At 41.7% G+C, this 15,273-nt stretch overlaps 1 protein-coding gene across 1 annotated transcript in view; it reads right to left on the reverse strand.

Moving 5' to 3' along the window:
- The window catches only part of NDUFS1 (NADH:ubiquinone oxidoreductase core subunit S1), a 1,309,138-nt gene that overhangs the window by 1,218,936 nt on the left and 74,929 nt on the right, over window positions 1–15,273 (reverse strand). Inside the window, exon 2 of the mRNA XM_044075860.1 lies at window positions 9,947–10,032. Coding sequence (XP_043931795.1) covers window positions 9,947–10,028 — 82 coding nt within the window. The 5' untranslated portion in view covers window positions 10,029–10,032. The remainder of the gene's footprint in view (window positions 1–9,946; window positions 10,033–15,273) is intronic.

Here is a 15,273-nt window from a genome sequence, read left to right on the forward strand (position 1 = left end):
GTACACAACTGCACTATATTCGTGTTTCACTGTTGCAGTCATTACAATTGGGTTGAATCTCAAAGCCAGGGTTGGGAGGCTGGAGCTAAACAGGATTAGGAGTGGCTATGAGGCCCTGCAGAACTGCAGTGGCAAAGCCTGCCCTGGATTTAGAGTAGAGTGATAAGTGGTAGTGCTATGTAAAAGTGTGCACTGAACTGTTGCAGCCTCTAAAATGTCTTTGGTTAGTTCTCCTCTGAGGAAGGCTGCTGAAGTGGCTGCTGCTTTAGTTGAATGTGGCCTAATGTCCTTAGGCACTGATTTGCCATGTTGTGAATAGCAGAAACGAATGCAGTGGCCTATCCACTTTGAAATAGTCTGCTTTGAGATAGCCTTTCCTTGTGATCTTGCAGCATATGCCACTAATAATTGCTCAGTCTTTCTGAAAGCTTTGGTTCTGTCCAAGTAGAAGCGCAGCTGTCTGTGTATGTCCAAAGAATGCAGAAGTCTCTAACCCTTATTCTGTGGGTTTGAATAAAAGGTAGGCAAGTGAATAGTTTGGTTAAGGGCCACACTGGACACTACTTTAGGCATAAAGGTCAGGTTTGCACTCTGAGAAACCCTATCTGGATGGAAAATGATAAAAGGTTCCACAGCCATGAGTGCCTGTAGCTCTGAGACTCGTCTTGCAGAGGTTACTGCTAAGAGCAGAGCTGTTTTCCAAGATAAAAATTTAATGTCAGCTGTAGAGGCTGGCTCAAAAGGAGGCAGGGTGAGTTTTTCCAAGACATAATTGAAGTCCCATGCAGGTATTGGGGATCTCCCTGGAGGCCTTAAGTTTTTGGCTCCTCTGAGGTACTGCCTTAGTAAAGGATGAGAAAAAATACGTGGCTCTGTATTGTAATGAGCTGAAATGGCAGAGGCATGAATCTTAATTGATGAAAAGGAAAGGCCTTTGTCCAGCATCTCAGTTAAGTATTGTAAAATCTGAGGACTATTTGGTACCATCATGTCAATTCTTTGTGCCTGGTTCCAAGCACAGAATCTCTTCCATTTTCCAGCATAAGATTTTCTGGTACTAGGCCTCCTGGCCTCCAAAATAACATCCATCACCACTTTAGAAAGGGGGGTGTTTTGAATGACTACATTATCCGCCATGCTGCCAGATTTAAGGTCTTTGAGTTGGCTGTGCAGGATCTGATTGTTTTGTTGGGACAGTAAGTGAGGAACTTGAGGGAATGTCCAGGCTGGGCACTGAGACAGGTTCCTTAGGATTGGGTACCAGTGCTGGCGGGGCCAGTCTGGGGCAATCGGTAGCATTTTTGGCTTCTCGTCTGACCTTTAGGAGTACCTTGGGGAGGAGAGGCTGTGGAGGAAAGGCATATACTGCTAAGGTTTTCCAACTGACAGATAGAGCATCAACTTTCCATGCTTGCTTGTGATAAGTCCTTGTGCAGAATTTCTGGAGTAGGCAGTTGTGAGGGGAGGCAAATACATCTATGCCCGGGCATCCCCCATTTCTTTATCATCATGCTGAAGACTTGCGGACCCAATTTCCATTTCTGGGGATCCATGAGTTTTCTGCTTAGTCTGCCACAGTATTTGTCTTTCCTGGCAGGAATTGTGCCTGCAGATGTACTTGGTAAGTCAATGCTGTGTCCCACAAAAGTCATGGCTAGTCTGCAAAGGGGAGAGGAATGTGTTCCTCCCTGCTTGTTTATGTACCACATGACTGCAGTATTGTCCGTCTATCAGTAGTTGTCCCGGATTAAGTAGATCCTTGAAGGCTGTAAGGGCATTCTGAACAGCTAGCATCTCTTTTCGATTGATATGTAGATGCATTTGGCTTGCGGACCATGTGCCCTGAATACATCTTCCTGCCATGTGGGCCCCCCAGGCATAATCTGATGCATCTGTTGTCAATGTCTGCCTGGCTGCGGGTAAAGTGAATGGCTATCCCTTGTTGTGGTGACAGGCCTCTGGCCACCATCGATACTCCTGTTGCAGGCAAGGAATAAGAGTAATTATTGTTTCCAGGCTGTGGCAATGTTGAGTCCTACCACTTTTTAGATACCATTGAAGTTTCCTCATATGCAGTCTTGCATATGGAATTAGCAGAATGCAGGATGCCATGAAGCCCAAAGCCTGCAGAATTTTATTTGCAGATAACTGGGCCTTTGTTGCCAACAGTTTGAAATAAGTAGTCAGTTGCCTTTGTTTGTTTGGCGTGAGATAAGCCATCTGGGCAGTTGTATTTAAGCTTGCACCCAGGAATATTATCTCTTGAGAGGGTACTAGTTTTGATTTATATTCGTTTACTGTGTACCCTAGGCATGTTAGTAATCTTTTTACAAACGCCAGATGCTGTAGTAGAATGTCCTTGTTCTCTGCTTGAATGAGGCAGTTGTCCAAGTAAGGATATATTTGTATTCCTCTGTCTGCAGACTGCAATTACAGGAGCCAGGCATTTTGTGAAGACCCTGGGCGCAGTAGATAAGCCAAAGGGCAGTGCAGAGAATTGGTAGTGCATTGAGCCAGCTATGAATCTGAGGTATCTTCTGCATGATTGTCTGATTGGGACATGCAAGTATGGCTCTTTTAGGTCTAAAGACACAAGCCAAGCCTTCTTGCCCAGCATGGGCAGAAGCTGCGGCAGAATCAACATTTTGAATTTTGGAATATCCAGGTATGTGTTTAGAATAGATAGGTCCAGTATTGGTCTCCAGGCTTTGTCCTTTCTGGGCACCAAGAACAGTCTTGAGTAAAATCCTTGTCTGCTCTTGCTCTGGTACTTGCTGAATAGCTCTCATGTCCATGAGGGATGAAACTTGCTTTTGTGCCTCTGCCCATTGATTTTTTGGCAGGTCTGGCAAACGGTGTGCCCTTGGCAGGGTATGAAAGTGAAACTTGTAGCCTTGTGACACTATGTTCAAGACCCATTTGTCCTGGGTTAGTACGTGCCAGTTTTGATGAAAAAGTGCTAGTTTTCACCCTAATGGTGCTGCCAGAAGGTAAGTGCTTGGTGCAGGCAGGGGGGGAAGTCATTGGGACTGTTTTCTGTATGGCTGTGATTTGTCTTCTCCGCTTTTGGAGGTAGAAGCACCCCATTGCTTAGACCTGTATGTGCCTTGGGGCTGGGATCTGCCTCTAGGGGTCTGTATCTGCCCCTTTGTGGCCTGTCTGACACTGGAAAGGACCAATTTTTATAGGCCAGAGTCTGCTAAACCTTAAAGGCTGTACCTGTAAGAAATCCATGACTGTTTGTCCTCCATTTCCTTCAACACCTCCTTTGCCTTAACACCAAACAAGGTATCATGCTGTAATGGAGCATCTAACAATTTTGCTTTAACATGATCAGGCAAATTCTGTTCCTTTAACCAAGCATGCCTCCTGATGACAGAACCCGTAACAGCGGCCCTGCAGGAGGCCTCTAGAGAATCAAAACCACATTACAAAGTATGCTTTCCTACTTGTTCAACTGCATGCAATAAATCCTGCATTTCTTTGTTTTCTGCACATTCAGAATTTATCAACATTTTCTGCTTAAGCAGTGACGTAATATATTGCTGATATTTAAGCATATGAAATTGACATATTAAAGCCCTTATAGCCAAGGTCGCAGAAGTGTAAATCTTTTTTCCCCATCTGTCCAGTGCCCTAGAATCCCTGTCAGAGGGGGTAGGGCTTTTTGCAGTAGAAGCCTTGACCCCTTTGGGACCCTGAGAGATAGTTTCTGGGTCAGCAGCAGGGTTTTTAAAAAGAAATTTATCTGGGTCAGCAGCAGGGTTTTTAAAAAGAAATTTATGTGAATCAAGAACCATGTAATATCTGTCTGGCTTAACAGGAGCTGGAGGGCAAGGAGTCAGGAGTCAGACTGGACTCTGAAAAATCATCATCTACAATGTCTAACACAGGAGGAATAGCAAGGGGCTTGTGTTGAGGTAGTAAAAGGAAGTCTCCGAGCCTCTTAGATTCTGAATAATCTTGGCTCTCCCAGTGGAAATGCTCCCTCATGGTATGCAAAGTTTCCCCAAAAGAATAATCCTCAGGAGGAGAGGCTTAAGGAATAGATTCTTCAGCATCAGAATCCTCATAGGGAGGAGGAGAGTATTCCTGATCAGAAGAGGAATCAGATGAAATGGAAACCTGATCTGAAGATTCATATTCCGTCTCTTGCCTAGGCCTCTTATCAGGAGGGGGATGGGAACCCCTGATCAAAGTAATTAGGTGTTCGGCCATTTTGAGCATCTGTTTTTTAGGCATGGAGGCCTGTCCATGTGGCCGTTGTACTTGTTTCTTTGTCTTTACTTTGCCTTTGAAGCTGAAGTCGTTTTTACATATAATTGTGTAGGCCTGAAAACACCCTCAGAAGCTGATGCCTGCTCACCGGCTCCAGACCCATCTGAGGGAATAGTTTCCAAGGTACCAATACCTTGACTATCCATCAGCCTAGTCGACTCCACGTGGGAGTTGGTAGCGGCCTGCGGCTCTAAAGTAGCAGGCGTCAGGGGCTGCGAAAGCGCCTCACTGAGAACCGGCGACGGACTTAGAAGAAGCCTCGTCGTAAGTTTTGGACCTCGGATGCTTGTCCTTTTCTTTGCGTTTCTTGTGAATTGCGGTCGGATGGCTATCCGACAACATCGTATAATTAAATCTTCTGCCAAAATAGTGAAATGAAAAATCGTACCGACGTTTAATAGTGCGTTGGTTAAATCTAGCACAAAATTGACAATTAGCAACATCGTGGTCAGGGCCTAGGCAAGGAATACAGTAGGAATGAAAGTCCTTATGAGGTATTTGCTTCCCACAAGAAATACAATTATTAACTTTTTCTGACATCGGTCTGGAGCAAGAAAAAAAAGTTTCCCCAACGGGGTACTTAGCTTTTGATGAAAACTTCGGATCTACAATTCGAACACGAAAATCTGAGGAGTCTGCCGACCGGCACTTGCAAACTGCTTTTGCTTCGGACACCGCACGGCAAGAAAGACTGAAGAAAATGGCGTCGGCTGCATCTTTTATACCCCTGGCGCACTGACGTCAGGGAAGAGGCGACAGCAACCGACACCGGACCTAGACTTTGGAATTCAGGCCTACTGCAGGTAGCCTGCCAGCAGTAAAACCCAATTGTAATGACTGCAACAGTGAAACACGATGATCATCAAGTGATCTGCTGTGGCGACCCCTACCAGGAACAGCCGAAAGAAGATTTATTTATAGATATAGATATATATATATATATATATATATATATATATATATATATATATATTACATACATATGTACACACACACACACACACGTGCGCATATATATATATATATATATATATATATATATACACACATACATCACATATACACACACACACACACACACACACACACACACACACACACACACACACACACACACACACACGTGTGTGTTTTCAATGTGCAATACCTTAATTTTTTTTTTTTTCTCTCGAGTCCAATGGGATATATGCCAATGAGTCAATGATCCCTTCAGAGCATCAAGTGTTGCAGCTACATGTCTTCTGAATGCCCAGGACATTTTTCTTCAAGTCTTTATGGTTACACTAAGGTCAGTAAAGCCAAACCCCACAAGCTGTGGACATGCATGTTTCATCCTTCTTACCTGAAGCAAGCTGAATCTAACCATAAAGCTCTATGTGGTACATCACGTGGAACAAACTGTAAAGCAAGCTTCTTACATGATGCCAGTGCAAGTCAAACCATTTGGCAAGACCTCCAGGAGATGTTAGACTTCAGAAACCTATCCATCCTGAGCCTCATTAGTCCTGGTGCCAAAAAATATGGGAGTATCAGGTTCTGTGTAAATTAACAGTCGCACACAGTCAGATGATTACTGCATGCCAGGGGCAGATGAAGCCATACAGACGCTGAGTGGGGCCATATATTTAACTACTAACCCAAATAAAGGACATTAACAATCACCTTTGACACCCCCAGAAAGAGAGAGGTCAGTTTGTTACCCTTTTCAGGCTGTGCAAGTTCACTAAAATACCCTTTGGGATAAATGTCCTATTACCAAAGGCTGATGGATCACATTCTAAGTGAACAAATGGTAATAACTAAAGAAACCATATTTTTGAGCTGGGATACAGGATCTCAACTGCCTAGACATAGCAAAACATTACCAAGTTAAAAACTTGTCTGGGTGCCAAAAAAGAAAATAATATATCCTTATACAATAGTCAGCAATTAGAAAAAAATACATGAATGAAAAGGGAAGGAGTATGTTTCAAAGAATTAAGTGAAATTTGTAGTAAAAGTTCATGCAAAATAATGTTTAGGAGAAGTGAGGTTAAAGGGAAGGCAGAATTTGAGCAGCTTATAATGCTGGAGTGGATCAAAATTATATACAGAGACACAGAGGCACACACATTTCTTTTATTTTCTATTATTGCACTTAAACCCACATTTTACAAAAGAAAATGTAATTACTTAATAAAGACATAAGAAACCAAGTCAAACATCCTTTAAAACATTTATCAGCTTCAGCAGAGACATAGCTAGGGTGGGGCAAAGTTGGAAGCCACCTCAGTAGCAAGAGGTCAGGGGGCATCATCCTCAAACTAAATGCCGATACTGCATTCACGAAAGTGCTTCAGTGCTCAGTGTGGTCTTGTGCAGTACTGGATTTCAGACAAATGCTAAGAATACATTTTCTCTCACTGCTGAAGCTCACAGGCTGTATTTAGCTGTAGCAAGTTCCTTGCTTTACAGATGAGGGGCACCAGATTAAAGAGTCGAATCAGGCACTAGATGAACAAGTTACAGCTCTGAACTTCAGACACAATGAAAAATCAATCAGTCTCTGCCATTCATTTCTGGAAACGTAGCAGGTAGAGCACCAAGAGAGAAGCACCACCTTAATATATTCAAAATGCAAGGAAGTGTTCCTTTCCCCTCCAAACTAAGGGCTTTGTGTAAGCACCTCCAGGGAATGGACTACACACAAAATGATAACAAAATCTTCCATGTAGTACAATGGAACCATTTTCTTGCCACCAATAAGGGTGATTGATATCCAAGATTAGCCATGGGAATTCTAAGGTCTAAAGAGAGTCTTAGTTCATAATTCCTAAAGAACATTGCTTAAAGTCTCTTTTAAAACACCTACTCACCACATTTGCACTTGTTTAACACTGCTACTAGAATTACAGCAATACTGCAAACTGTTTTAACAAACACGTTAAACACAATCAACATGTATCAAAGCTCACTAATGATACAGGGATCATTTTAACAGAATCTTCTATACAAGATAAACATATTTTAACTAATTACTATTTGCAGTGTTAAACAGTCAAGGGGTTACATTTTTTTTTTTGCTATAAAACTAAGACAAGCTTCCTGAAATGATACCCAATTTATACAGGACAAGTAGCATACTGGGTGCTTACTACAAAGACACACACAAAAAATTATTTGCATTTGCTTACTGGGCAGTCTGAATGTGGAAAAAGAAAAAATAGAGAAAAAGAAAAAAAGCTACAGAAAATTACAAAAATGCAAAACTCAATTATAAGAACAGAGAACTGAAAAACACAACAACAAAACAGACTGATGCTGCCCAGGAGGCTTTAAGTGGGTGTTTCATACTGCTGTTGAGGGAATTTAACCAGTACAATCCAAGTCACCCACCTGCATGCACATATCCATGGGGTTGGAGTTTGCTGTGTAATGGGTACTGAAGCATATAAACCACATTTCTGCATGCGACTCTCTCAATGTCTTGCCCCCACCTTGTTGACAACACCCTCTACATGTCCCAAGTCTACATGAGGGACCAACTTGGTGGCATGCCCTAGCTTGTGCTTTTTCCTGTCCCTCCACCCAGAATGAGTCAAAACAACACAAGATGCACGAGGCCACACCACACCTGGCTCTTCCAACAGCCCAAGCTGTTAAACTCATGTTGCCCAAGTCACAGTCAGGGTTTTAGCCCTCTAAACCATATAGCTGGCTAACAATCCAGGATTTAAGTTACTAAAACTACTAGCCCTCACTGCAAAATACCAAGGAAAGGCAGCTTAAATACATTTTCAACACCATTCAACAATTCAAGGGTAGAGAATTTCAAACTCGCACAACAATGAACAATACTCCAAAGGGAGGAAGAAAACAAAATATTTTTTACACAGTCTCACTTTTGCAATGTTCAGCAAACTGCTAGCATGCTCAGGTGGATGTTCAGTATCTATTCAGAATACAGACCAACCACAAAATACAGCATCCAACAGGATGGTAGAGAATTACAGGAGTCAGAAAAGTCCATAGTAGTACCGCCGGGATTACTTCAAATTTGTTGAGGCACAGCAACGACCAGTCCTTTATACTTGCTCCCCTCCCCCAGTATATACTAGAATTAAAGTTCCATCTGTTCCCAGGTGGTTAACTAGGCTGTTGTCCCAAGAGCCATTTTAAGCCTAGCCAAACTTAGTTTTCCAAATTACTGCTAACATGTCAAACATCCAAGGAATTTTATAATTACAATATAAGCTTGTACACAAACATTTACAAGCTGCCCCTGTCCATTAGGCATACAGGTGCAAAATAAACTACATTTGCGATTTTTCATCCATTGCTCCAAGTTACATTTTTAATACCATTAGGGAGGAGCTTTGCTTTATATGCATAGGAAAATGAACAGTTCTCTGTATCTAGTGGTACTGCGACAATGTACTAAAAGTACACTTACCAAATTGATTTCAGCAAATTCCTCTCAAAAGACATTAAGTGCCTAAATCCCTACAGTTTTAAAAAACAGTCAAGCCTCCAGAGTTGGTAATAAGAGTATAAGAAACGGGACAACAAGCTATATCCTAGGATTAGTCTCAGTTCTGTACAAAAAAGTCCACACAAAGCATAATCTCAAGCTGTCCCCATTTTACATAGATAAAACACAAACTGTATTAGGTAGGGAGGGGGGAACGAAGTGAAGGGGCATGGCCCACTCACATCTCCTAGGGGCAGGTGAGGGTTGTGCTTACTCAGGGCACAATGGGTGATGCCATTTCCCTGTTGGGGACCATCCAAACCACCTCTTGCACTTAAAGGGGAGGGGCAGGGCTGTTTGATGGGAATGCCCCTTGTGGAAGTGAAGAGATAGCCTCAACAGTCGACTCTCTGCACGTCCCCTCCTCTGTGCTTTGCCTGGTGCATACAGGGACTATGACTCAAAAGTACTAAAATCTTTAAATCATCCCCATCTGGCCCTGTGGTGCAGATACAAAGCCCTTAGTGTGCTCCAGATGACCAGTGTGAAACTAGCAGCACAGGTAGTGGAGGAGTCAGAGGAGAAGGATGGGAATGACTGCTTACTCACTGGGGAAAGAGCAGCCTAGGCTTGCTGCAAATGCAAAGTTAAGAGCCTGGAAAGCTCAATATTGCAAAGGTTATGCATTTAGTTTGAAGGGTGCTCATGTGGAAGCCCACATGCACCTCTTGAAGGCAGGACCTGCACAGCTTACAAGGCTGCTGCAAGGTAGTAGAGAGTAGGGCACATTTAGCTGCAGTATGATGCTGCACCAGTATCTCCAATCTCCTCAGCAGCCACAAACAAGGGTCAGGTTGAGCCAGGGGGAGGCTAAGGTGGGATCGAAAAGACATGTGAACAAGGAAAGGGCTGGTGCCAGCTGGTCGGTGGTGGGTAGAGAGGGTAAGAAAAAATCTAAAACCACCCTGATGGTTGCCTGATTGACAGACTCTCCCAGCTGACTATTGCCCCAGTGATGGGGAAGTGGATTGACTGCGAAGGGGTTGATCAGACAGCAGTGGGGAAGAGGGCCAAGGTTTCAACTGTTAAATATCAAAAGAACAAGAAAAATTGCTGATAGCTGTTGAGGTGGTCAAGAAAAAAAGAAAAGGTTTGGCACTAAAGAAAACTGGTTTAAGACAGAAAGACTACACAACAGAAGGAAAAAAGTGATATTACCATGGTCCCTTGCAGTCAGGCATCCCTTTGTAGACTGAGTGGCACCTGCTAGCGTTTTGCAAACCACAGACAATCGAAGCATGATGCTGGAAGAGAAAAGAATAAAAATCATATGATAAAGTAAAAGCTTTCATACTACAAAGAAACTAAATGAACATAAATTTAATGAACACAAATATCATCGATACAGTCACGTAAGCACAACAAACTTCATTAACCTTATGAAGTCATTTCTATCCACATCTATAGTGGTAGTCTTCTGGTTATACTCACAATTACACATTTATATTGAATTATTTATTACCACTAAAAACAGCATTCTTTTTTCCTTTCATCTGTACTACGATTCTAAATTATAGCCACACTAGTAATGCATTTACGAGCAATATGTTGCAATGACTTTTACAAACTAAATTTAAGTATCCCCAAGTCTCAAGAAATTTGAGAGGCATCTATTTAGTAGAAAACATTCTTGCACAAGGTTGTGTACAGTTCTGTTTTTGCTGCCGCTTGCTATGTCATAGCTTTAGTTTCACAGTTGGATTCCATTACGTTTTGTTTCTCCACTCTTAATTGGCAGTATAAAGTGCATTATCCCTTAATTTGGTTTTGTTGGACAGCAAGTGTTCGGAGGTCTGTTGTTTTGAGCAGAAGGTTGATTAGAGTTTTTCCAGTGAGCAAATGGAGAAGCTGTTTTTAAAAAGTGCACATTATCTATTTTGCTAAACATTTTGTTAGTTATTAATTACACTGCCTGAATACCAGAAAAGAAAAAAAAAGAAAAAATTAAGAGAAAACTGACCAGAAGAGAAAATACACCTTTGAAGAACCTGGCAGCTGTTTGGCAAAAAAAGCAGTTCACAATGCAGCTTTAGCTCAGGACTTGGCTTACAAGAAAATGTCACATGCACTCAGATGTGTTTAAAATAATAGGCAGGAATGTGAAGGCAAATGAAAAAAAGTTGGAAAAATAGAAGCTTTAAGTATCCATTCAGATAAGCCATTTAACAAAGCTAGAAATCAAGAGTGAAAGGAAGGAAAGAATGGGTAAGCACAAGGCTTTCTACAAAGATGTAGACAACATGCAGAAAAAAATAGATGTTCTGCTTCAAAGAAACTAGGAGTGGACTGCATTAAATTTATGAAAGTACAAAAGTAACTGGACTAGTGTTCCATGCCAAGATTTGTCAAGTGAGTGGGTGCACCAGGTGCGTACTCCAAATTTTGTCATCAGCAACCATAACCACACATTAGTAAAGGTGCAAATTATTCCTGCAGAAAAAGCTGCTCCAAACAAAGCTGTAACATAAGGTTTGTGGTTTGTCTTTTCGGCTTTTCCTGGTTAGGGGTCACCACAGCGGAATACCGGTCCGCTAAAGATTGGCAGTCGATTTTTATGATGCAGAGTTGCCAGCCCGACGCCCAACCTTCAGCAAAGGCACGCCCATTCACACGTCTTTCGGAGGCCACTCGACTGGGGGGAGGACATGCAGACTCCACACAGAAGGCACTCCAGCCAAGAATCAAACAGGAAACCCTCTTGCTGTGAGGCAACAACGCTACTGCTGTACCACCGCGGTTTTCACAAGGGAAACCTATTAAAAATTAGGGACAAAGGGCTTGTGGAAAATGATTACTCACTATACACCAGGTGAAAAACAAACAAAATTTATCACAGCAATCAAGATGTTTAAAATCAAGCATGAGATTTAGTTATTACATCCACCTGTGTTCAGACCATTTTTCCTTGAGGATCAAAAAAGCTTTTGGAAGCAGAAGAGGCTATGAAAGATGCATTTAGCAAAGAATAAGAAGCAAAATGGAAGAGGAACCTGCTTGATCATTATCAGTAAGAAAGCCCAGAGAAAACTGCCATTGAAACAATTTCTACTGTTCCAAAGAAACACAGAAGAAAGAACAAAAGTACCAGCACACACCAACAGCGAGTAGAGTGTGATGATTAGGAAGAAGGTCCACAACAAAAGCCAATTTAGTGAACAGGTGGGAAAACCAAAGTACTAATTCCACTAGACATAGTTCAGACATATGAACTGGGCTCTGCAAACAGAAATGGATGAAAAAGATTGGAGGTTTAACATGTTAATCTGGTAAAAACTATAAAATATAAATCCCACTTTATGTCATTAATATTTTGAAGGACACAGAAAGCACTGAAGAAGTGACGAAGTGAAAACACATTTTTGTTCAAACTAATTTGTACATAAAAGTTTCCTGATATAAACTACAAACTATTTTGTAAAGTAGTTCTGGACTGTATGCAGTCAGAAGCATTTTGAATCTGAGGTAGGGGGAGTTTATCAACTAGTGTTGTATTCACTAATGACATTAAAGTAAAAAAGTACTACTTAGTTGCACTGTATTTAGCCTTTATACCACAGCAAGATAAGAAAGGCAAAAGAGAAGCAAGTTAAAAATGTATATAAGGTTTTCTTTGGCAGCCTGGTGGTGAATGTAAAGGTGTACTGCATACACAAAAATTAAAAAGATAACTACTACTCCTGGATGTTTGACTTGAAGTTTCTTATTTTACACCAAAATCTATTAGTTTGAGCTACAGAAAAAAAAAAATACCCAAAAAGGTTTAAAGTGATGAAAAAATGAAAGTAGCAGTTCTTTCTTACATTTGCAAAGTAATTACACAAAAGATTTTCCACTGGTTCCTGCTTTACCTGAAGACAAGCACCCTGCAGACTCAGGCAACTAATGGGCTGAACAGTGTGCGAGTAAAATCTACCAAGTACATCTAAATAACTTGAGGGGATACTTACACACAGTTCAGTGAAGATAAAAGCAAAATAAATAAATAAATAAATAAACAAATAAATAAATTATGAAATGAAGTTTGAAACTGTAAGAAGTGAATAGCTATACAAGCAATTTACCCCCAAGCAGCCTTAGTACTTAATGTATTAACTATGAACAATTTATAAAGGGTAGAGTACTTTCCTAAAGATAAAAGTTGATGTTTACTAAAAAATGTTTTTCCTCCACATCAAACTTGGGGAATACAGATGTCAAGTGGAAACACATGCTCCACCATAAGGATTAGCATGGTTAACAGGTAAAACATTCAGGTGCAACTGCTGATTTGGAGCATCTACTCCTACATGCAGTGGATACATACAATTTTGATTTTTTTTGCTGGGTGTTAAGGAGATTTTTTTTGAAAATGTATTTAGATTCTTTGGTTTCTTTAATGTTCTCAATGAAGTGAAAAGCATGGGGAAATGTGATGCAAAATGAAAGATAATGAGAAGAAGAAAGCCTGGCAGTTAGTGTATGTTTGCATGCGTGATGCAAGATGGAAACATATATTCAAGAGAGAGTACAGTTGTGTACTCTTACCATAAATGTAGATGTTAGAGTGTGTTCACTGTTGCATTCATCACTGTAGGGTTCTTCCTGCCAGAAGCTGCCCCCGAAGCTGCCCCCGATGGGCCAGAATCCCAAAGTCTGGATCGGGAGCCAGCTAGGGTCGCATTTATCCTGACATCAATGCGCCGGAAGGTATAAAACCTCAGCGGACGCCATTTCCCCAGTTTTTCTTGCCCCAGAAGTCAGGTGCTCAGAATGAAAAGGCTAAAAAGGAAACATGCCCAAAACCTCAGCAGCCAAAATACGTCATTACAGACAATACTCAAGGAAAAAACAAAAGAGGGGATAGGAGGGAGGGTAACCCTGACTGCAACAGTGAACACACTCTAACATCTACATTTATGGTAAGAGTACACAACTGTACTATGTCCTTTGTGGTTCACTGTTGCAGTCAGGGTTGAGTCCCAAAGCTAAGAAAGGGTGGCTGGAGGAGAAACAGAGGGAGCGGTCACAAAACCTTGCAAAACCGCAGAAGCAAAACCTGCCCTAGAGGTAGAATAGAGAGGGAGGTTGTAATGCTTAGAAAAAGTATGCACAGATCTCCAAGTAGCAGCTTCCAAAATATCCTTGGTAGGAACCCCACAAAGAAAAGCTGCTGAAGTAGCAGTAGCCCGGGTAGAATGAGTCCTAACATCAACAGGAACCAGATTGCCATGATAAGAGTAACAGAACTTGATGCAATGGGCAATCCACTTGGAAATAGTTTGCTTAGTGATTGCTTTCCCCTGAACAGTAGGAGCATAAGCGACAAACAACTGATCAGATTTCCGGAATATCTTGGTCCTGTCCAGGTACAGATGAAGCTGTCCTGTGCACGTCTAGAGAGTGCAAAAGACTTTCTTCCTCACTTTGAGGATTAGGATAAAAGGTAGGCAAATGAATAGACTGATTCAAGGCCACTGCTGAAACCACCTTGGGCATAAATGTGGGATTAGTCCATAGGAGATACCCTGTCCTGATGAAAAATAAGGAAGGGTTCCACAGCCATGAGTGCTTGCAATTCCGAAATTCTTCTAGCAGAGGTAATAGCTAAAAGAAAAGCAGTTTTCCAAGACAAAAATTTTAAATCCGTGGAAGCTGCAGGTTCAAAAGGAGACAAAGTTAATTTCTCCAAAACATAGTTAAGATCCCAAGTGGGAACAGGAGCCCTTATAGGGGGCCGAATATTCTTAGCCCCTCTAAGATATTGTTTAAGCAACGGATGAGGAAGAAAAAAAAAAAAAAAAAAAAAAAAAAAAAAAAAAAAAAAATCTCGGAGGATCCGTATCGTAATGTGCAGAAATAGCAGAAGCATGAAGCTTAATAGACGAAAAAGATAGACCCGTATGTAATAACTGTCAGATACTGTAAAATCAGAGGAATGTTCGGAACAGAATAATCACCACCCTGGACTTGACTCCAGGAGCAAAATCTTTTCCATTTTCCCGCATAAGATTTTCTAGTGCTGGGCCGTCTAGCTTCAAGGATTACATCCAATACCAGTTTGGAAAGGGCAGAGGTGTTTACAGACCCTGGAAAGGGCAGAGGTGTTTACAGACCCTGGATCCACCAGGCAGCTGGATGCAGAGTCTTGACATGACTGTGTAGTATCCGGCCGTCTCGTTGAGACAGTAGAAGAGGGATTCGAGGCAGAATCCAGGGAGGCTCCTGAACCAAGGTCATCCGAGTGGAATACTAGAATTGCCGAGGCCAATTGGGAGCCAGTAGAATCATGTGCGGTCTGTCCTGTTTTATCTTCAGAAGTACCCGAGGTAGAAGAGGAAAGGGAGGAAAAGCATATACTGAGGTGAGTTTCCAACTGAATGAGAGGGCATCCACTTTCCATGCCAGTTTGTGGTAGGTCCTTGTGCAGAATGTTGGAAGTTGATGATTCTGAAGGGATGCAAAGAGATCTATGTCCGGACATCCCTAAGCCTTTCTGATCATCCTGA

This window comes from Protopterus annectens, chromosome 6.part1 (genome assembly GCF_019279795.1).
Source record: "Protopterus annectens isolate FY-2018-M chromosome 6.part1, PAN1.0, whole genome shotgun sequence".
Lineage (NCBI taxonomy): Eukaryota > Metazoa > Chordata > Ceratodontiformes > Protopteridae > Protopterus > Protopterus annectens.